The sequence below is a fragment of the Trachemys scripta genome, chromosome 8, assembly GCF_013100865.1.
Source record: "Trachemys scripta elegans isolate TJP31775 chromosome 8, CAS_Tse_1.0, whole genome shotgun sequence".
NCBI lineage: Eukaryota > Metazoa > Chordata > Testudines > Emydidae > Trachemys > Trachemys scripta.
Genome location: NC_048305.1, coordinates 95,052,362 through 95,077,168, shown reverse-complemented (window position 1 = coordinate 95,077,168; position 24,807 = coordinate 95,052,362). Strand labels below are relative to the sequence as shown.

The following is a 24,807-nucleotide window of genomic DNA, read 5'->3' as shown; positions in this document are numbered from 1 at the left end:
CTCAGGAGGTCATCTAGTCCACCCCTCTGCTCAAAGCAGGACCAATCCCCAGACAGACTTTTCCCCTAGATCCCTAAGTGGACCCCTCAAGGATTGAACTCACAACCCTGGCCAATGCTCAAACCACTGAGCTATCCGCCCCCCCGAATCATCTGGTATTAAATGTCAGGTTACATGGAACTTGCCTTTTTCCTCATGATTTCTAAGGTTTTACAACGGCTAGGCAAGAAGTGATCTGGGGATTGTATTTATTATGCATAATGGGTTTCCTTTTACTCTTACCGTGCTCTCCCACCTCTCTTTCCCCCCTTGTGTAGACTGGGCTCTCTGGGGCAGGGATGGTCTTATTTATGTGTTTGCATAGCACCTCAGTTGACAGCATTGCTGGTTCTCTTTGTTTATGTTTGGTGGCCATCTGGGTGGAATTTAAAGATGCCCTGGGATTCTCAGAAAATATGGGAATGGCCCCATGGTCCTGGTGAACATCCCCTCTCTTAATAAAATAGATCCCAGTGCTGAAGGGATGGATCCTTCTAGGCAATGCTGAACTCCACCTAAGAAGTACTGAGCACCCTCAATTCGCGCCGATTTCAAAACAGAGTTGAGGGTGCTCAATAACTTGCAGATTTGGTTCCTAAGGCGGCAAGTGAGCGACGTCTGTGTGCAAAACGGCTGTTGCAGAGGCCTACATAGTCACTTTGGTACTTCATCTGGGAGCACAATGTAGTAAAATCTCATTCTGTGGGCAAGTTAGTGATAGAAAAGTAAGGGAGGCGTCATTTAAGTCATTTGAGTTGTAAAAATCTACAGAATCATAATTTCAATGGTTTTACCCTCTGTGGCATGAAAGGAGGAAAATGCTGGCCACCAGCTTTAGGTCCTCTGGTTGGTGGAAATTTTGATAATATACCATCAGAAATGGGTGAAGAGTTGGGTATCATTCGAAAGCCCTTTCTCCCACGGACATGATGGTACCAAATAAGAGACGCCTAGAACAATTATATAGATATATATTCGAAAAAAATATTTACAAATCAACTTTTGTAATGATACTTTAACACAGGGATGCATGTCTGACATAAAAAAAGACACTGATATTTGGTAATCCTAAAGAAGTTAGCCTTCACATGTAGGACTGAAAACGTTTATTCATCAAGTCATCATCAGTGTCATCTCCTTCCAGGGTGCCACTGCTAGACACATTGTCACACTCTTCCTCCTCCATGCCGCACTTGCACATCTCTGTAGAAGGCAGGCTGGTAGCCGAATATTTGTCGGTTGCTGAGCAGCTGGTCTTTCCACATGAGCATTTGATTACCTGAAGGACTGATTCAGGAGCGATGGTATTTCACATGTAACTGGTGTGATCAGTCCACCCTCCAAGACCCATCCATACCTGACAGGGGAGGGTAGTTTTGGATGCACTCGACCATCCTGAAGCCATTCCATTGCTTGATAATTTACCCTCTTGCTAGAAGGTATACATGCATTTCTTGTCAGTGGCAATTTTTCTCAGTTTGTCTGCTTCTTGGAAAATGTAGCTCTGCAAGTGTCATAATGTTGGTCTTCAAATGGTAAACTCAGTGTATGAACACCTCCAGTGCAATTATGACCAAATCACTGTCTATCTCAACCATTCCAAGCACTTTCAGAGCAAGGAGAGAGTCTTCAGAGGTGGACTCAAATGCCTTCCAGTAAAATAATTTGATCTTTCCAGCCAACCTTCCAGTAGTGTCACATCCTGAAAGGATGCGGAAACTTTGCAATGCGGTGACTTTTAATGGTCTAAGTGATAAGAACACATCTCTGCGGGATATACAGCGATTCTGTTCCCCAGCAGCAGTCACAAAAATGGAATCTTGTGGAAGTCTGGGGTAACGTCTCACAGAGAGTGCTAGAACATCTGTGTCTTGTGCAAAAATCCAGAGTTCAGTAGAAACTCTCTCTCTGTGGCATTGATGGCATGCAAGATAACTTTAGTGCAAACCTCCACATGGGAACTATGAAGAAACTCCACTGAACAGTGCAAGGCAGCAGCTTTATTACACCAGGCGATGCCAAAATTCTTCAAGCAATTCTTCACATGCAGTACAATTTTTTCAGGTTTGGTATCAGCTACGGATCCTTGAAACATCCATCTACTGCAGGACAAAATGGTTCTCCATAAAAATTTAGCAGCTGCAAATGGAATCTTCAAATTGCTGTTGACATCAGCGCTTTCTTTTGATAGTGCCACATCTTCTGCCGCTTTTAAGGATATGTGCTGTGATTCATTTCTGCAGATAGGATTGCTAAAAACTATCCATATCCCACAGTTCATTTTCAATATGTGTGACTGACTGGGCCATGGGTGGTCAGGCCTAGTGGTTGAAACATGAGTTTGGCCTACTGCTTAGAGATGGGTCCAGAGGGACGGAGTCCATGAATGAGCCAAGGGTCAGCACTGAAGGCACAGGAACTGAATGCCAGAGTCAGAGGGTAACCAGAGTTGTGGGTCAGAGGTGGAGCCAAGGATCAGTACTGGAGGAACAGAAGCTGAATGCTGGAGCTGGAGAGTAACCAGAATCATAGGCCAAACAATCAAATCCAGAACTCAGACGCCAGAGAGGAACAGGGGCTGGCATCAGAGCGGAAGGTAGGTGGAGTAGAAGCAGGTTTGGAAACAAGGATGGGAACTAGGCAGGAGCATGGACTGGAAGCAGATTGGAGCTGGGCAGATGCTGGGATTAGAAGCAGGAGCAGGCAAGAACAGATGCGAGCATGCTACACATTGAGCTGCCACTGATCTGCTGTGGGTGCTGGACTCAGAAGCAGGGCTGCTAAACCAGCAACCAATCAGATGCTGTGGCTACTCTGTCAGTTCCAAGGAAGTGCCTGTAGGTTCCCTGGTTACCCAGCAGCGAAGTTAGTCAGGGAGCAGGCCAGCAGCTGGTCCTAGCTGGTCTGGCCCCTGACAAGAAGTGCTTTAAAAGCCTTTCTGCTAAGCATGTGTTCCTTTTCAATCCCATTCAAAGCATGCATTTCTCTGTACTTAGCCTTTGCGTCAACCATCACCACCACTTTTAGAGCCTCTACGAGGCAATTTATGAACTCCAACTGAGTTGCAGTTTTCAGTAGTAAAACCTATATTTGTTTCTGTTACTTTTACCTTTTGCCGCAACATATGACATATATTTTTGATGTAGCACTCAATATAATACACAATGTCATAAGCGTGGGTGACTTTTGGGTCAGTAAACCCACTTTCCAAGCAACGTTCTCACTAAGAATGACTGCTTCATACAGTTTCTCACCTTCTCACGTTGAAACTGTGCTTGATGCATGCCTTCAGGCTTCCAGCATATCACAGAAGCAGATATTCTTTTCAAAACACATGTCATGAGCCCTACCCTAAGGCGAGTCTCGCACTTGTCCCAACATCTTCAACTTTTTTCTGATGCTTGATTTATGTTCTCTCCAACCTTGTCAAATTTAGCTAATGGATGCACTTCTTATAGCATGTAAGGTTCCACCAAGCATTGTGTTTAACCAGACCCTATTCACCAAAGATTCAACTACTAGTCCTTTACCCACTGATGTCTAAAAATGATCCAGACCAAAGTGAAAACAAGGATTTTGTAATAAATTACTTTGGGATTGCAATGAGTTATGTTATGTAATATAATGTATGTTATGGACCTGTGTGCATACCACTTGCGGATGGATTCCAGTAAATTTCTGGCTGGATGTTCATGTCTTAACGGTGCCTCATTACAGCTATTTTGGCACAATGATAAACAAAGATGATAATCAATAAACCGCTTTTTTGCCGATGATGGCAAATCAACTGGGAGCACTCCTTCCATTTACAGAAATCTGTATCAGGTACTCTGTTCTGCGCATTAACTGAGATAACACAGTACTGTCAGTTGAGAGCCTTTTGTGAGGGCTGCATGTTTGACATGTCTGTGTTAAAGTATAATTAAAAACATTGACTTCTAAATATTTTCTCAAATATATAGCTACATAATTGTCCCAGGAGTCTCATGTTTGGTACCACTGTGTTTGTGAGAGAAAGGGCTTTTGAATGAGGCTCAACATGACCCATTTCTGATGAGACTGTGTTGGCAACATTTCCACCAAGTGGAGGACCTACAGTTGGGGGTGGGGTGAGGTAGCAAGTGCCCCCCCACTATGCTGCAGAGGGTGACACCATTGACATTAGGATTCTGTAGATTATTACAAATCACACGATACCTCTTACCTTTCTATCAATAACTTGCCCACGGAATTATACGTGCTCTCAGACAAACTGGCATAAACTCCAATAAATGGTCAAGGAGGAGGAATGATCTGGTGATTCGGGTGCTGGATGGGGAACTCAGGAGATCTCGGTTCAATGCCTTGCTCTGCCATAGGCTTCTTGGGAGACCTGAGACAAGACCCAGAGGGCCAGATTTTCCTATGCACTCTACAGCTCTAGTGTAAGCATCAACATTAATGGCAGACTTACTTCAGCTCCCATTTTGGTGCCTAAATGGGAGCTTATTGTCTATTGTAAGCTCTTTAAAACAGACAGTGCATATGTACACATAAGGCACACCCAGGGCACAAGGGGGGCCCTGATCTTGGTTTGGGCTTCTAGGCATTATTGTCATACAAATACTGAATAATATTAGTAAAGTGCTTTGGCTCGTCTGTCAATGAAAGGTGTCCGATAAAAATTAAGCACATCAATTCTAACAATACAAACCATAGTTAAAACTAAAATACAGCCTCAGTTTAGTGGACTGGTCAAGAATTATTCCTTTTCTTTTGGTTCTCCAGTTACTTATATTATTCAGCCGTGCATCTGAAGCAATCAGCTTCTGCATCTTTAGAGCAAAGCAGCTTAAGGTTAATGATTTAACACAGAACAAGCAAAATGTCAATTGATGCTTTATGGGAAATGCTCATGAAAATCTGTGGTTATGTTAGCCACTTTTTAACCTAATATCACTGAGTATGGAGACAATGATTAACTGCTCTTTCATCTCTATACATGGAGGACAAACGATTAGGAAAGATGATCTGGGCTGTTCAAAGTTTTATATCTGCTTCAAATTATGCTGTCTCAATATAAAACAATGTTGTGTCTATCAGATGCAGCTGACTCAACCTTTGACATGATCGATTTGGTTGTTAATCATTGGTGCACAGATAAACCCCATTTACAGGAAAGACCTCTCGGTGTGAGGATCTGTGTCAGGGAAGGCAGTATACCGTTTAGCAATAACCATACCAGAGCCAAGACATAAGGCATGCAATGTATACTTTAAAACCAAGAATTGAGTGCGGAGTGATCTGCACGTTAACCACATTTGAGTTACTGGATTAACAGATAGAGGGGGTGGTATTAATCAGAAAGAGACAGAGGTACCCACGTGCTGGCATTCGCCATACACCACCACATTCTCCAAAGTGGACTTCAAAGCAAAATCAGGCACATACAATAAGAGATGGGCCTAAAATGCAAAATTCAGAGCTAGATCCTCTACATTTCAACTCCCCAAGTGACACCCCATTTCTTGCAGTGTGTTGGTGGGAATGTTACCTTCTAGCCATTTCCCACTTCCTGACTGTACTATTTTTGCAGTGTTGTTCCCTTCTGCACCACAGAAGATTTAGACAACAGTTAGCTGCCTATCCGTGTTTTAAGTCTCTGAGCATTTAACTCTGACAAAGTTGTAAGGTAATGGATGTAGATTTTGGTGCGTCTACAAATGGAAACTCACTTACTTCACCAATGCCTTCATTAACCTCAGCGTCTGAGTTTTCATGATGCTTGCAACCAATTCTTTGAGTTTGTAGAGTTCCCAAAACTAGTATGAGTAATTTAAACCCATAATTTTATCCAAAGGTGGGTCCATTTTTTAAATTGGCATGTTTTCCTGTTTAAAGAAAGAGCTGTGATATGTATTAGGGATAAAAGAGCCTTCCTTCCACAGGCTGGCACTAACTGAAATCAGCTCATGGAATGGATACGGTGGTTCCTCATTACCACTCTTTACTACACCTTTCACCCTCTTCTACAGGAGCAGAATAAAAAAAACCCACAGTAATATTTGATATTAATGGGGGAGTTTTGTCATTGATTTCAGTGGCTCTAGGATTGAGCCATGAGAACTTTCAAACCCATGATGTTCAAATGGGTTTGAAATTAGATGAAATTCATTCCTATTTTGAATCCAACACTGATTATCTCCAGCACTGGAAACCACACTCTAGTGCATCAGTCACAAGTCTTTGTTCTTTACAGCAAGATTTACCTTCTATTACGATGCACATATGAACATAAATACTTCAAAGATATTGGGTTCAACTCTCTCTCTCTCCAGACACACACAGGGAGAAAGCTGAGAGTCTCACAATCTCATGACTCCAGGAATTGGGGCTTTAAGAAAACCACCAAATTGAATCATTTCCCATATAGTTGCCTATGGAACAGGCCTCTGACTGAGGCCACTGCTTAGTCTGCCTATTGTCCAAGGGATAAAAAGATTCCCCAAAATTGTTCAGTTTGACGGATCTTGGGTCATATAAAATCTTAAAGTGTCAGGAATCCCAGGTGTTCCTCAGAATCCAGGCTTCTGATTTTTTTAGTGGGCACAAATACTAAGAAAAGGGTTATTTTTCTTGCCATCAACGAAGCCCGCCAATTAGCCCTAGTTTTTTCCTGCCCTTTACTTTCATGGATGTCTCTGAGTCTGAATGAACACTGATTTCCTCCTTCCTTAACCTGGTATTGTTTCCTTTAAATTGGCTGTGATTTCCTTGCCTTGCTGGTAAGGGGTGCTCTGACAAATACAGATGGTACCTAGAGGGCTATGAAATGGGACTGAAAAGATAGCAAATAATATCAGATATTTAAAGATACTTTAAAAATTCTTCTCTTGCTGAAAACTACTTAAAGAGAGCCTTTTAAGTCTATTATTCTTTTTGAGAGTTCTCAGGCCCTGATAAGAGATTTTAGGCTTGATAGATGAACCACAAGGCAAACAGTTCCATTGAGATAAGACTATTTAGAGCTGTAAAAACTAATAGGTGGACAGTCGTTTCACTAATGGACCTGATATTCCCTGTCTCCAGTAGGATGATTTCAGAAAGAGATAGGTTTTGTTACTAGTAATCAGGGAATCATATCAGGCTATCTCCCCATATTTCTCATTGTCAGGTTGCTACATGCGGAGATGTATAATTCAGTTTCCACACACCTTCTGACAGCAACCACAAGAAGGAAAAAAAATACCTTTTTATCTTCTGAGCCAAGCCTTTTATTTATCCTAGTAAAGGACTGCAAAAGGAGTAAGTTATTTATGAGACTTACTCCTTTTGCTGTCCTTTATATTTGAGTGCAGGGGACTGGACTAGAAGACTTCTCCGAGTCCCTTCCAGTTCTACACTTCTATGATTCTATACAGAGCCTGATCATGCAAATCCTTAATCGCACTTGAGTAAGTCCTACTTAAATAAGGTCTACTCTTGGCAAGGTTTGTAGGATTGGCCCTACAATCAGGAAATCTGTACTGGTGATATAAGAAAGCAATACCAAACCATAGCCAAAGTTCTTCACTGAGCTTCATGCAGAGCCCCATGGATTTCAATGAGGCTCTATGAGGGCATCATCTCCATGATGAACCCAAATATTCTGCAAAGTAGGTAGTGTAGTGATGCCAGAAGGTTCAATACAAATACTTGTGAAAAACAGTATCAGTGAACAGAGAGTCACAAATGACCCAGGCTCAGAGATTCGTTCCAGAGATTTCTTCCAAACATTTCATTTGCTGGTAGCCAAAGAGACTTTTATTTTGTTCATTTACCCTGACATGTTTAGCATTTTGGTGGAAAGAAACAGTTACACAACATGGATTCAAATCTGCTCCATGGCTACTTGAGAGCAGGCATTCTCACTCGCTCCTTTCTGATGACGTTCTTCTAATTGCTAATGTCGTTTGCTAGAAAAGTAATACATATGAAATTGAATTACTTCGTAAAGGACATAAGCCATGCAAAAAAAAAAAAAAAAAAAAACAGACAGTTCAGGAAGAGGACTTGCATGAGAAGCTATGTCATAGCATAGAAAAAAGAAGCAAATATCTTTAGCAACTGTTATCATACTATGGTGGTGAAGATTCCATTGTATGAAATCACCATGGCTATTATAATGCAGTAAAGATAAAACCATGAATTCCAATCTACCTTATCAATTGCTTTATAAGAATTCATTGACATGGAAAGAGAAATCTGCCAGAACCTTGAGCCTATGTGATTTTACTGCCTGAGCCTCAAGCCTTCTGCCAGTGACACTCTGACTGCTGCCTGGATCGTGTCCTTAATTAGCACCCGTCAAATGAATATAATTTCCTTATCATTTTATATAACATATCCAAACGTATATCTTCGGCTATACTCACATTCTGTTAGTGCTCCACCTAGCCCAGATTATAATGTAGCATTATGCATTGAGTTACTGCAATAAGAATCAGATTTGTTTATGATATTTTCCCTTTTTGGTAATCTTGCCATACGAGTCATGCTCTTCCAGCTTCATAAAGGGCTTTGAGATCCTTAGAATTTAAGGTACTAGAAAAGTGCAAAAAATTATATTATTTCTCACTATATTAACATAACTAGTTACTTAGTTGTATATCAGTTCTTCCTTTGACATGCTGGCTGTGATAAGGTGCATTGTATTTTATTTCTTAATGAACTCTGCTTCAAGCCTTTATACTGTTGTTATATTTTGCAGATTACCTCTTCAGTCTTTTACTTCACCATAAAACTGTAACTGCACCATTGCTACCACAGAGTCTCTTTCCATTTGTGATGCGTGCTATAGGACTGCTCATCACCCCTAGCCCACATTGGAGTTTTATAATTAAAAATTTCCTTGTCTTCTTCCATTAAGTGTTTGCATCTTGTACAGAACTATGTCAATAGGATGCTTTCAAGTACCTGTATCTCTGAGCAGATTTCTCCTCTCTTGAGGACTTTGTGTTGATTGCCAGGAATCCAACCAATCACCATTCGAAATCCCCTAATAATACATGCACAACCTAGGTCTTTCTCCTGGGATAATTTCTGTCTTCCAATCCTGAACAAATTCTTCATTCCACCTCTGAGGGTTTGTTTCCTATACTGTACTTCTGGTTTTGCCGGTTTTATGTTTGATTCTTTCCCCTGTGGTTTATTTTTGTACCCTTTAAATGGAAATTCTCCTCCTACATATTAACTTTAGACTTCTGGAGTCCTTGAGCCTTTGAAAGAATAATTTTAAGACTTTATTGGCTTGTTGGTGTTATAATTTGATATTTATTGTGTGATGCCTAGAGACTCAATTAGGATTGGGTTTCCATTGTGCTACACAGTGTACACACACACATATAATGAAAGACATCTCTTGCCCCAAGGATCTTGCAATCTAAGCAAAGAAGGAAGCATATCACCTTATTTGATCTGTGAAGACTGAGACTGGCACATGAAAAAGGGCCATAAACCTGTGTTATTGCATGTGGTCAGACTAGATGATCCAAACGATCCATTCGGGCCTCAAAAATCTATGAAGTCAGAGGTTTAAAGTGCAAATGTTGGACCGAATTCTGCTCCCACTTACAGCTCTGCAAAACAACTGAAGTAAACAGAGTTTCATGAATATAAGTGAGACAAGAATTTGGTCCCTGATGTAAAAAGTTAGGCAGTCACATAAAATTAAGCCAATACATATCTTTATTATTGCATTTAAACTGTCAGAACCTAAATTTTACTGCATTTCGCAAGTTTTTATAAACATATGTACTAATATATATAACGAATATAATACTAATATTCATCTAATATTTAAATACATTGACTGTTATAATTAGATTAGCGTTTGCATGCATTTACTATAGGAGCATGGGTTGGGATTAAACTCTTATCAAACAGTATGTATCCATGTAAGCAATTAATGGCTCAGTATAATCTGTAGGAAGATGGACCACTTCTTTGTTGTTGTTTTCTTTTGGAGGAGAGGAGGCTGCATCAAAACAAGATTTTTTTTTCTGCTTACATTTCCCTCCCACATCTTGTATATTTTGGCATCACTCACTGGACAAAACACGTCCGTTATTCTCCATACGCAGCTCCCGTTACCTTCAATTGTGGTGCTCAGCAGCTAAGAAACTCAGGCCAATTTTATTCTGTTGCAAAAATATGGACTTAAGAACATAAGAATGGCCATACTGGGTCAGACCAAAGATCCATGTAGCCCTATATCCTGTCTTCCGACAGTGGCCAATGCCAGGTGCCCCACAGGGAATGAACAGAACAGGTAATCATCAAGTGATCCATCCACTGTCGCCCATTCCCAGCTTCTGGCAAACAGAGGCTAGGGCCGTGTTTTCTCAAACTGGGGTCACTGCTTGTGTAGGAAAAGCCCCTGACGGGCCAGGCTGGTTTGTTTACCTGCCCTGTCCGCAGGTCTGGCCGACTGTGGCTCCCACTGGCCGCAGTTTGATGCTCTGGGCCAATGGGAGCTGCTGGAAGCGGTGCGGGCCGAGGGACGTACTGGCCGTCGCTTCCAGCAGCTCCCATTGGCCTGCAGCAGCGAACCGCAGCCAGTGGGAGCTGCGATCAGCCGGACCTGCAGACGGGGCAGGTAAACAAACCGGCCCGGCCCGCCAGGGGCTCTCCATACACAAGCGGCGACCCCTGTTTGAGAAACACTGGGCTAGGGACACCATCCCGGCCAATAGCCAATGATGGACCTATCCTCCATGAATTTATCTAGTTAACCTGTTATAGTCTTGGCCTTCACAACATCCCCTGGTAAGGAGTTCCACAGGTTGATTTGGGGCCTCAATACAACAAGGCATCCGGACGTATATATAACTTTAAGCATGTGAAAAGTTCCACTGAAATAAATGAGGCTACTCAATTGCTTAAAATTACACACATGCTTAAGTGCCTTTGGGCACCTCCTTTTGAAAATGTTGGCCACAAAGTCAAACTTTTACTTTCATTATAGGGCTTTTGCCTAGCCTAAGAGTTGTCATGATTACATGATTTATCTGAAGGGTGAAATTTAAGCAGGATGATGATTCACATCTTCTCTAATCATGAACCAACTTCTGCTTGAGATGGTCTTATACACTTTGGTTTTCCTCATATGATCATATATTTGATTAGTTGTGAGATATGGGCCACTATTTTCAAAAATGACTAGTGTTTTTGGGTGTCTACCTTAAGAAACCCCAAAAGGGGACTAATTTTCAGAGGGCAGGTCCTCAACACTTCTGGGTACAAGGTACGCTTAAGGTGGCTCAGGTTGGGCATCCCCAGAAAAATCCCTAGTCTTAGATAAGCTTGTCCATGGCAAATTGTACTCAAGAGAAACTTTGGCACCTTTCTGTGAGCAGCTTTCTGCAACGGGTAGAGACTATGGAACAAATTAACTTAAATGACAATGATTTTTTTAAACATTTTTATTTGTAACAGTATTACATGGTGTGTTACAGAAATTAATGGAAAATTTCTAAAAATTTGTTGTTTTTGTTGTTGAATGCATTACACATAAAGTTAAAAATAATGTGTCCATATATGTTAACAAATGGTCATCATCTGAGGTAAAGTTAAAGTAGGTCTAGAAACATACTGCAACAGTCATTTTATCTTTCTCATCTTTATTAAAAAAATATGTCAGAATGCAGAAATAAAAATGAATGAAAACCACAGAGTAAACATTTTTGCAAAGAAGGTGCCCAGTACATTATTAGATGATAGTAGTCATCCAAGTGTCTGATGAAACCTATCTATCAAAATATTTTTCATGACATGTAAAGATCAAGAAACTTCTGGGGATGGTAACAGGATGTTGGGTGAGATTCCCTGGTTTTAAAATTTAAAGTGACAAATTTAGTGCTAGTGAAGGATGAGAGTTTAAACAATTGCACAAGCTGGATCTGTTATTTATCTACAATACTGGTACAGTGCAGACTCCCCACAGTCCTCTGCAAATCAGTATCTCAACTATGACCAGGAAGGGCAGTCTAGTGATAATGATATGGTAGCTATAGATGTATTTTTTAAAAATATTGGTTACAAATAAAAACAAAATGGCCAATGACAATGTGGACTATGGTCTCTCATAAAACTGATCTTAAAATCCCAACCTCATTTAGTTTGTACCTACTTTTCCGATCTGAGCTCTATATATGTAATGTCAATGGATCCACTGAGACTTGACTCTGCATTTCCTTCTCTCTAAACATTTTACTGCATAACTGAAAAAGTATTGACTATGCAACGCTTTGAATGTTTATGAGGAATCAAAATTAGTGTCTTCATGGTTCAATACTGCAAGACAAAACCTAAAAAAGTCATATTGAGGAAGAAAGTAGCACCACTTATTGAGATCAAAATTATGAAAATATCCTTAAAAAAGAAATGCCCTGTGGAAATATTTTTTTCCTTATTTTAATCCCAAAACACACAATCCATCTGGTTTTGATTTAACTCCTACAGTTAGAAAACTGTTTGCACCTTTCTTCTGATGTGAAAATATGACTTTGCTACAAGCGTCTCTACATGCCTATGGAATAAGCAAACAATGACGGATCGGAGGATCTCTTCTCTGCATGTTCATTAGGTCTAGCCATATGTAATATGCCATTCATATATCTTCTGTAACTCACAATTCTCTAGTTTACCTAATTCAAAATATCAGATTGGAATCATGAGATTTGGGTGTACATATCAACAATCACCAGTTCATCTTTCAGCTTTCTATGTTTACAGTAAATATGCTGTCTTCTAAACCCTTTTTAGCTTATATAGAGATGAAAGAAAGTAAAAGATTTACAACTTCAGGCCTATTTAAATCAATGACAGAAATATAAATCCTAATGTTTCAAGTTAAAAACAAAATCTGCACAATAACCCTAAAAACAGATTAATCGTTTGATTTCTTTAATATTTTTTTTTAGTGTTAAACCACTAAATTCAATATACTGTAACTGCATAGGAACATCAGGAAAACACATTTGACCTGTATAACAATTCTCTGTAGGGCAAAAATATATAGATTCTTTATGAAAATCATGTGCTAACATAGGAACCCAAACACTGCACTTTTGTTTCATAAATGTAAAAAAAGGAGTTTTTAAATTCTTCTGTTCTGTGTGTAAACAGTCTGATGACTTCCATTTAGAGATTTCGGAATCAAAGAAACGTCTATGAAATGTGGGTTGTTTTTTTTAATGTGGAGAATGTATACTTGTGTGGAAAAAGCTAGATCATAAAATCTTGTGTTCCCAGCAATTTTACTAGTTGCTGACAAGCTAATTGCTGTTGGCAGGTGCACTTCAGCCTCTGCCTATTATAATAAGCATGTGAAAAAACATATGTGATGCAAGAACCACAAATTGGGTTTGCCACGCCTCCCAAGCACTGCAATTTGCTACCTTCTCTACAGTGTAATGGCATTATTAAAAGAATTTTCATAACATTTATATTTACAAAAAACTGGCAATTTTCATTTGAACTCCTTAAAGCCATTTCCCCTTAAACATTTAAAGAGTTTAACGGTAAGATTTTTTTCAAGTTATAAAATAAAAATCCCATTTGAATTTTCTGATGTACAAAAAGTGATAAAGATGAACAATTTGATCACAGAATCAGTTTGTTATTCCAAAATTCATGCCATCATTGTCCCATTTATAAAGTCTGTTTCATCTAAAATCCATAAACCAGAATTATACCAGAATTATTTGGCAAATGATTTTTTTTTCTTCAAAAATGGCACACAGAGAAGAAAACACTTGTCTGCATAGCATTACAGCAGCAAGATAGCGAAGAAATAAAAAATATTCCTTTACTGTACTTTGTTTTATGAGTTTCCTAGGAAATAACATATTTTTCACCTCTTTCATCAATGGGATTTGATGTCCTTTTTCCACCCACAGAATGAGTATTCACACAGAAAAGCAGCAATTCTTCCTCATGATGCGCTATAACTTAAAGGTCCATTTGGCAATGTTTTTCAACCAGGATGGATAATCAACACAGTTTTATTCTGCGGTTTCAAGTTAAGAATCATTTCCATAGGAGGCATTTTGCTGTTAATTTCTGTTACCCATACAAAACAACAGAATAAGAAATACAAAAAAATAACACAGCCTGTCTTTTTTTTTTTTTAAATATGCCAAGACGGAGGTGAGGTGAGGTGAGGGAGGGGAATAGAATGTCAAGAGTAGCCTGATATACATGACAATGAGAAACATGTCACCGTGACATAAAAAGTGCAGACTTGTGCCTGAAAGGCTGTTGAATGACGATGCCACTGCTACATATGGATTCTGCTTTTATTTTTTGCTTAAAAGAAAAACAATGGCTAATACTTATTCAATTTCAAATGCCCATTGTTCAGGTGGGATGTAAAGAAGAGTTTAAACAAAGAACAAGGAGTAAGATTTCGTACTGTGGGTGCTCAGAACTCAGATGCTTGGCATGGTAAGCAGGGCTCATTTTTATGTTTGTGCTGCCATAGAAATTTGCCATTCATTGCCAAAAACTGTCAGGTACGTTTGGTAGGGCAATCCTCTATCCTTTGTCAGACAGGATCAATCAAAAACAAGCATAAGAGCCAAAAGGCCTGTCAGGTTGTAGATTTTCACTGGAGTCTTGAAGCACCACAAGCCTGTAATAATGCTATTTCTTAGGTCTGTTGATCTGGGCGTAGAGAGGTTCTGTTTCCTGAAGACAATAAAAATAAAAATAAGCAGAGATGTCTGAAGACATTTTTAGAACATCTGCTTGTGAACAGCATTGCATCTAGAGATAAAACCCAAAGGTAACAGCTAAGGAAATGTTTGCTTGCCTTCATGCGTTGAATGATTATGGCTTCCCACAGGAATTTTTAAGAAAAAGCAATTCAACATTACATCAGAGAAGTTTCACACATATACGGAGCTTCAATTAAACTTTACCATGTGCACTGTACACTGGTTCTCAGGAGGTGTTGCTGGATATGTATGTGTGAAGAAATTCAGTGATAATTATATATCTAGGTATTCTGAAGTTCATGGGCCAGCTCCTCAGCTGGTGCAAACCACCATAACTCCACGGATGTCAGGCTAAGGATCTGGCCCAAACGTTACAGCACAAAACATAGCGGGGTATTTTTATACAGTTGATATAGAACAAATGTTTGCTAACAGATAAACTGCTATTGTAAGATGACTTCATGACATTGCAGTTACATTTAAGATGAATAAACTTTACATTTCTACTATATATCTTATGAGTTCTGATATGAAAAACCATGAAAGTTAATTTTGCAGGGGTTGATGATAAGTCTAATTATATCACTATTGGAAGAAACCATTCTGTTTTGCTCAATAGGTATTTTACTATGAATTTCTTAGAAACAGGAAAACTGCCATGTCTTCAGAGTGATATTTCATGTATCTGACACTGTTTTCTTGATACTATATTCATTCTGGCTGCAAGATATAGTACGACTGCCCTCTACTTCATTTTCAGAAACAAATTTTTTAAACTGAAAATGACACCTAAAAAGAGAACGAGACAGGCAGAAAGGCTAATTAATGCCACATTGCATTAACTTTCCACACTATAATAAATATTCAAATACAATGGCATGAAGTTAAATTTAGCCATGTTAGAATCAAATTCACATTACAGAGAGGACAGCAAAAGCTAACATGAAATAAATAAGTTATAGGGTTTGGCAAACTGAACAACTGGCCAATGGGGGAATAATAAAAAAGTTTATTGTGGTGGGTTGGTGGCTACTCATTTGTTTCTAGCCATTATAGTTGCAAAGGTAACCTGTTGAATGTAAACCAACACACGCCTTTCTGAATCTGCACACACATAGCCTGAAGTTTCAGAGTAGCAGCTGTGTTAGTCTTTATCCACAAAAAGAACAGGAGTACTTGTGGCACCTTAGAGACTAACAAATTTATTTGAGCATAAGCTTTCATGGGCTACAGCCCACTTCATTGGATGCATAGAATGGAACATGTATTTATCTCCTTACTATATGTTCCATTCTATGCATCTGATGAAGTGGGCTGTAGCCCACAAAAGCTTATGCTCAAATAGATTTGTTAGTCTCTAAGGTGCCACAAGTACTCCTGTTCTTTTTACAGGAGTGTGAACTATCAACAACTCAAATCCTGGCCTCAGTGCAATGCCCAAGCTGCTGGTCTGTGTGCTAGGGAGTTTTGCTGGAGTTAAGAGAAAGAATCCTTCATTCCCATGTGAATTTGCAGGAGTGGAGCTCCTCCATAAATCCTATCCAGCCTCAGAGCTGTAGCACCCTCGGTGTTGATTGTGCTTCTATGGAGGAACAGTGGCTGGTGGAAACATGTAGTGGTGGAACCACTTTTCTCACTTTCAGGCATTGCTGTGTCCCCATTTGCAGGGATCCCACACACACCTGGGCTCCATGGCTCATGGGGATTTCACATTCCTGGTACAAACTCATAAAATCCTGCCCTACTGTTAAACTCTCCATGGCTGCAGAGCAGTGGGATGTGGTTTTCCCATAAAGTGTGAACTGCTTCCATACATCTCAGTGGAAGCCCATCTGTCGCTCTGTGTCCATCTTCACTTTACTCCTCAAAACAGCTGTATGTTGCAAAGGTTTGAGCTGTCCCTCTCCTACCCATGCCAACCCCTGAGCAAACTGTGACAACTGGTGAACAGTAAGAAAAATCTTCCCCTGAATGATTTGGTTAAGGGGTGAAGAAATTATCTACAGTCAGAAACACACACATGTTGTGACCTTGAAAAACTGAAGATACCCAGATGACCAGGAATATGGTTCATATACTCTGTTCTGAAGAACACCCCACCTATGCCAAATTTTCATGCACAGTTGACACAGAACTGGCAGAATGATCATGGCTAGCCCAGAGAAAATCAGTACTAGTTAACATGAGAAATTTCACGCACAATAGGGCACTCTCCTGGTCCTGGGGTAGGAGGAAAAAAAGGACAATTAATCCAGAACTAAGAATTTCAGTTATTAAATGCTACAAAGAAAAAAAAATCTGAAAATGTCATGCACGCTTCTTAAAGCTGTCCTCAAATAGCTCTAACTTATGCAGATGCACTTAAGTGGCAGATCCCCAAGGTCTCGCTGACCTCGTAATCATATAGGAGTTTTACATATATGTCAGGATGAATTCTTCTTCAACAGTTTCTCCAGTGTATTAGGCACAAAGAGGCATCAACATTAGACGTGCCTAACTTATTACTTTCACCCAGTGTTCATCTGGAACATACATTTAAGGTGGCCAAAGTAATCATCATGTCACTCTGACTTCATTTACATTTTTTTTTCTGTTATCCCAGAGCCCTGACAGATAAAGGATGGGGTTAGGCACTTTTGTCTCTCCTTTAATAGGGTTTCCCTTCCTGATGTCAAAGTAAGAGCCTAATTGTTAAGGTTCCCGATGATCTTCTCAATAAGAAGTTCTGGTTTTGTCAGAGACAGAGAATGATCTTCTAATGTTAGTCTGAGAAAATTCAGTGGTTGTTGACCATACCCCAGCAATGAAGAACTAACAACAACAATGCTTTGGAGAGGAGCAAAGGACAGCACAAAGGGACAGAAAGGTCCCAATAATTTAAAGAGAGGAGAGCAGATTCTAAAGAGCATGCTCATCTCATCCTCTCAAGACCACAGGTAGCCCCTCCTCACAAACACCACACATGTAGGGCTCTGTGGGTGTCCCTGCCACAGGGATGAGGGAAGCAGAAATGAAAAACGGTCTTCTTACAGAGTGAATTCCTATCAAAACTCAGAGGAAATACTACTTAAAGGCAACCAAACTTAATGATTCTCATAGCAGCATTAACCTTTACTCTAAGCCTTCTACCTTCCTCCCAATGGGGGATGGTAGGATATTGGTAATGGCAGAAGGAGCAAATGGAAGAATGACTCCTGAGTGAGGCTCCTGTCAGGAAAAATAGGACCCTGAAAGTAACACAGAGGGTTGACAGTTCATGTAGATGTCTTGAACCTCACAGAGTTTTCCCCTTCTATGAAATAGATGGTTGGGCCCAATGGCAATATCAGAAAAATGCTGGATGCTGAGGTAGTTCTATTAAAAGTAACTCTCCCCATCCATATTGTAATCAATAATCAAATTAGTGTTTGGCTCAATCCTACTCAGATGCCAGTGTATGGCTACTTATTGTGGACAGTAACTGTTAAATACAAAAGACTGTGGTTATAAATGTTCAGTGAAAAAGGATATGGGCACCCAAGTCAATTATTTGAGAAAAGGGCCTGGCCTATTAGGAAGTAGGTCCAAAATGTTCAAAGAAAAGTGCCTGAAATGAGACATCTAAATCCATATCGGGGAAACTAAGGAAGTACCCTATATCTAGAGGCAATGAGTGCTGATCTCACTGGGAACTGTGTATATTCAGTACCTCTGAAAAATCTGGCCATTTATTTAGGAGCATAACTGTATGCCCCCAAGTTTGAAAAAGTGTGGCCTACTTTCCCTTGATTGCAATGAACTTAGGATTTTTTCAATAAAGAACTACATACTTTTGTTGAAGTTATACCCCATACTTCAATATTTCTTTTTAAGGGGTGTTTTTTGTAATCATCAATGCCAAAAGCAAACAACATACATTTAGGTGACTGTTCACAGCTCGGGCTTAGAACTGTATCAGCTAACTGGATGTACACATTATAAACATGATTCCATTTTTAATGTATTACTAATATGTGCTCCTCAAACAAATCAGTTACCATAGGGCATAATCAAAAAGTGTCAGTATCAGGGTGGGCTTGTGATGTGAAAGCAACTTCAATGTTCATTGGCAACTTTCTGCAGTCCTCGGGTGATCATTTCAATGTACATGTAGAATGCTGTATAAAAGATGCATTACGTTCTAGAGTTGCTGTCCTCTCAGATTTCTTTAACCTCTCTCCTCTCATGCAGATTTTCAGCACAGGGTTTTCCTTCTGGCTAGGCAATCAGTAAACACAGTCTCAGCAGATAAGCTTCCGGAAATGAGACTGGGCTTTCTGATCATCCAGCCAAAAGGAAAACCCTGTGCTGAGAATCTGCAGCAGAGAAGGGACGTTAAGGAAATCTGGGTGAACTGCACTCTGGAGTGTAATGCATCTTTGATACAACAAGCTTTGTGTGTATAAACGCAGATTCAATAAACCAGGCTGTAAGGGACCTGACAACAGTCAAAAAGTATACACCCCAGTGCTAATGGAAGGGCTTGTCCTAGTCTTCCACTGATGCTTAAGATATTTTTAAAAATAACTTCAACTGTGTTTAGATTCCAGTAGCTGTGTGAATACCCCAATCACGTATTTAGTGAATATTATTTGATATTCAGCGTTTTGGATGTTATAGTGACTATATCAGACAGGAAGCATTTCCCAATGTCCAACATCTATTTAACTATTAGAATTTTAAAAGGCAAGTCACTTAGTATCTTAGTACATACAATTGTGAGGACAGTCCAGAAAGACAATCCCTCCCTCTTGGTCCTGGTGTAATTTAGGGTTGCTATCTACAATTGCACTGCTGTTATTTTTTTTCCAGTTAAGGTTCTTTGGAGAATATGATGGTGAAGAGGTGACTGGGCCTGCAAAGGGCAAAATGGGACTCTTCATGATTTCCTTTCAGTGGGTGTTGTAGTGGGTGTTACAGCCAACTGCAGAGAAGGAGCTACCACCCACCCTACGAGTTTCTATCTAGGCTCTAGTTAGCTCTGATTGAGCTTACCGAATGGATCCTGGAAAAAGGTCTCTGAGATGTTGAGAGTCTATTCCGTTCTGGGATTCTTAATATAATGCCAGAACCTTGAAGTTGATGGAAAGCCAGGGCAGGTTGGGCAGCATCAATATATTATACCCTCTATGGTTCATCCTCATGCTTAGCATGGATCAACATCTGCAGATGCTCTGTTAACTCTGATATAAGCCCAGGAAGACTGGCTTATAAGAGTCCATCTTGGAACTGATGAACCTAGTAAGTACTCTTGTCAAGGAGGATGCATGGTGTTTTCTTACCACCCAGAGATGGAAGCCAGCAGGCAACATGCCAATTGTTAGACTACTGACATATGTCAGTGATGACAACAGCATCACGAGTTTGACTTATTTCGAGATCTTACAGTTGTCTGCACACACTTCAGACAGCAGTTGCATAGCTTTTCTAGGAAGGATTGTTCCAGGAGAACGTGATCAGCTCTAGCCACAAATATTTTGAAGATTTGCCGAGAATCACTTATAAGACAACTATTTCACATACATGAACACTGGGTAACAAATCATTGCATCCGTATTTGTTCCATGACTTTAAATAGCTTGTGTTGAAATAACCGTGGTGCCAAAGAACACCTTACACTCTTTCAGAGTCTGATCACTGTCAGACCTTACTCTTCTGTAGGAATTAGTCCCTATAGTCCACAGAGAACTGTATTATTTTTGTGGTACTAGGATATCAGGGAATAGGGTTCAGATTCAAATGACCTAGAAGAATTACTTCCACAGTTAACATGTATATTTTTGAGATGCCAGTCATGGATGAACCAAATACACTGATGTCAAATAGCCAAAGGTCCATTCATCCTTTCTCACAGTAGCCTAACACTCTTCCTTCCTTTGACTTTCACCACTGAAACTATCCAGTGTTGCTTGATAATGGATCAGTATGCTGATAAAGATTACAGTCACTGCGGATGCAGAGTTAGTGGCTGAACTTGAAATGTACTGAGGATCAGCAACTTCCACATCAGTGAGAGTTGCAGGTACTCAACACTTCTCAGGATCAGGCCCATACTTTTTATATATGGTGATGGTATCCATAGGGACTAAGGCAGAATAACTAAAAATCCCTTTTCTATTGTAAATACTGCTTTGACTAGACACCTGTGAAGTAAGATATGTAGCTTATTTTACAGAATCTTAGCTAAACAAATACTTTCTTTTTTTCTCCCCCTTTCACTATGGTTATCTAGAAAGAGCAATAGGATTGTGCCACCTAAGCATAAATCAAAACCCAGCTAATGAAAGCATTCTTGTTATATACTGTTTTTCTCCTCCTTTCTGTACAATCACTTCACACATTTGCTTTTTTCAACCAGAGAGAAAATGACTGGATAGAATTCTTATTAGGAATAGCTCTGCGAATACTCAAGCTTCCTTTAGCTGTGAAGTCAGGCCTGTCTGCTTTTGGTCTCAAACAACAGTGGGGCAAAGATCTAACTTATCAATAAATGTCAGATTTACCTAAGCACTCAACAGCCTTTACTAAACAGATTAGTTGTGATAATGGCTGCTGTGTGATAAGAAGTTTGAAAGATTCAGTTTAAAACTACAAGAGGATGAGAGGAGAAATATAGACATGGAGATAGCAACTGATAAATGCCAACGTAGTCTAAGCGAGAACACCTAAGATTGCAAGGAACTGAGAAACCAAACTGCTAACAGGAAATAAATCAGATTAAGAAACATCAGTTGGTGACTATACTGTACCTGAATACACTAAGATAGAAGATATTATATGTGCAGAGCTGATTATGAAGATGCTGGGAACAGATAAACTCTGAAAACCTTTCATAATGTATCATAGAATGTCATGTTATTGGAAAGGACAAGTGGGTGAGGTAATGTCTTTTATTGGACCAACTTCTGTTGGTGAAAGAGGCAAGTTTTCAAGCTACACAGAATTCTTCTGGTTTGAAAAAGAGTTCTGTATAGCTCAAAAGCTTGACTCTTTCACCAACAGAAGTTGCTCCAATAAAAGATATTACCTCACCCACCTTGTATTGCTAATATCCTTGGACCAAAACAGCTAAAACACTGCAAACAAAATGTTCTTGGGAAGTCCATTCATCCCACTTGTATATTATGCAATTCTTGCAATAAAGAACTAAGTTCTGAAATGACCATGTGATATCTACTTTTTAATGTAAAAAACCACCCTCTACACAGATTGTAATCCTAGTTCTTCTTTTGTACTAGAGTATGTTTCTCAGTACAATGAGGCTAAAAAATGCTTGGCCTGACTATTTTATGCGTTGAATTAAAAATTCTCCACGGAGTCTTTCCAGAACTTAGGCCTCCCCGCCCCCTTTCATTGATGATACAATGTTTCTGAGTAAGAGGAACTGATTCTAGCAAGTGGATTTCCTCTAGTCTGCTGTTGAATGGTACTGCATTGAGACACTATGGTATTTAGATTGTAAGCTCTTTGGGGCAGAGACTGTGTTTTTGTTCTGTGTTTGCCTACTGTCTAACACAATAGGGCCCTGGTCTATGACTAGAGCCCCTAGACATTACTGCAGTACAAACAATAAATAGCAACAATATTTTATATTGCCCCGAGTTATATGATGTAATGATGATGTGTGTAAACTTGACTAGGTTGAATTGTGAAACACGTACTATTGGCTAGGCCCAAAATGAATGACAACATTGAAATCAACAAGAAGTTATTATACCTCTACCTCGATATAACGCTATCCTCAGGAGCCAAAAAATCTTACCGCATTATAGGTGAAACCACGTTATATTGAACTTGCTTTGATCCTCCAGAGTGTGCAGCTCCGCCCCCTCTGGAGCACTGCTTTACCATGTTATATCCGAATTCATGTTATATTGGGTGGCGTTATATCGAGGTAGCGGTGTATTATCATTTGTATTACTGTAGTGTCTAGGAGCCCTAGTTCTCTCCATTGTGCTTGGCAATGTACAAAGAGCACAAAAAGCCAACCCCGCCACAAGGAGTGTACAATCTAATATCGTATGTAACAATAGACTTAAATGGTTGTCACAAGCAACCTACAGTAGCCTTGATAAGTAAAACTTGTATGAAATGCATGTGCCATCTTTGTGTATCAGTCAAGAAATGAGAAGGAGGAATTCTTCATTATTGTCCGATAGTTCTGAAAATTATCTTGACCCTGATACTTAATAATAATAATAATCAATAAACATTTGTTCATACATACATAGATGTGCTTTGCAGACACACTGTAATATAGGAAAAATGGCCAGATCTTCAACCTCCAATTAAATGGGGGAATCCTGGAAAGGCACCAAGCTGGCACAGTGAGCTATGCCAGCCTCTAGTGGTACCCGATTCCCCAATATAGGGGCTGTGTCAATGCTGGCTGGGGCCGAAGGGAGCAGAAAAAGGTGGAGCTGAATTACCATGTGGTCCACCAACCCCTGCTGGTGGAATGATCCTTAGGGAGCAGCATTTAAATTAGCCCTTTGGGTGCTCCGACTTGACCTGTGGTGGATTCCACCACTCGAACATCTTTGGCTCCCGAATTTAGGGAGGCATAAACATGTCTGAGAGTCACTTTTGCTTCCCCTTACACTCATCCTTGTGCCGCTGAGGATTAGTGTGATACTTTTTGCACTGCATTATGTATTGTTAGTAAATAGTCGAAATGCCCCCAAAATGTACCAAAGCAAAGTTAACTTAAATTCTTTTACCAGATTTAATGTATTAAGCAAGTGGGCTCCCTAAAGCAACTATTAATTTTCAGAAGAGACAACTTATTTATGCTTAAGATACATAAGTCATACATGTTGAATATAGTGCAGTATCTAGACAAAATGAAAAGTATTCTACCAATGTAAGGGATTTGTCCCAGCAGCAGCGTGCTGAGAAACAGAAGCTATAGTAAGTCACATATTTGAGTGTTAAAAATATGAATGACAAAAGAGTACAGCTAATTAAACATATTCTTCAAATAGTAACATTAAAACATATTTGGATGGAATGGCAATGCTCAACACTCAGAATCACTGTAGCTTCATTATCTCTTTGCAAAACATATATACTGGACTGAAAATATCGATGAGTATGTCTTAGAATTTTCACTAAGTGCTATATTTCCAGTGTGTTCTATAAGGAAAAAAGATGCAAAGATCATCTCCCCCATATAACTGGATTTAACACAGTTTTATGTGTAATGGTCAATTAATGAAAATCGTCATGCCTAAAATGTGTACATGTAAAATGGCCATCGCTTCCTGATGGTTTTAATTTGACATTGGAGATAAAATAACAAAAATTTCAACTTCAGTATTACATTTTTTTTATATACAGATAATAAGAAATGGAGTTCTGCAACTGCTCTCCCACACTGATTTAGGGGGACGTGTTGACACATCTTTATTTTTTTAAATTCCTTCAAGTGGGCAAGATGTGTTATTCCACTTAATCTGTTACATCTGTGTAAATACCAGTGTCATTTTTATCTAAGATAAACTTCTGCACAACATATTGAGGTTTACTAGTAATAGCTGAAATTTCTGTATTTACTCCCTAAAATTCTGACATGACTTAAAAACAATTCTGCAGTCACGGTACATTTGTTTAAACCAGTGATACTCAGACCTCATGGTTCAGGAGCCAAATTAACGATCCACATTACACAAAAGAACCACAGCAGTGTGAATTCATTGTTTCATTTACTATAGTACTATTCATATTTAAACAGCATGATTGGAAATATTTAGTTTATATGGGTATATTTTTTCTTACAGCAAATAGGTTAATAACTTAGTGCAAGTTGATAACTTAAATGGCCAATAACATAATAAAAATATCCTGATCAGTTAATAACTTAGATGGGTTAATAATTAAATCACACACGATTTTAATATCATGTGCTGTAAAGAGCCGCAGGAGACACATCAAAAAGCCACTTGCGGCTCACAAGTTGCAGAGGAGTATCACTAGTTTAAACCATGTAGGCAGCTGCAACACATACAAGTGC

At 39.4% G+C, this 24,807-nt stretch overlaps 1 protein-coding gene across 8 annotated transcripts in view; it reads right to left on the bottom strand.

Moving 5' to 3' along the window:
• Window positions 1-11,478: 11,478 nt before the first annotated feature.
• DAB1 (DAB adaptor protein 1) overlaps window positions 11,479-24,807 on the bottom strand; it is a 706,595-nt gene continuing 693,266 nt past the window's right edge. For all 8 annotated transcript variants that reach the window (XM_034779101.1, XM_034779102.1, XM_034779096.1 and 5 more), the window contains one exon: window positions 11,479-14,748. In XM_034779101.1, coding sequence (XP_034634992.1) covers window positions 14,704-14,748 — 45 coding nt within the window. In that variant the 3' untranslated portion in view covers window positions 11,479-14,703. The remainder of the gene's footprint in view (window positions 14,749-24,807) is intronic.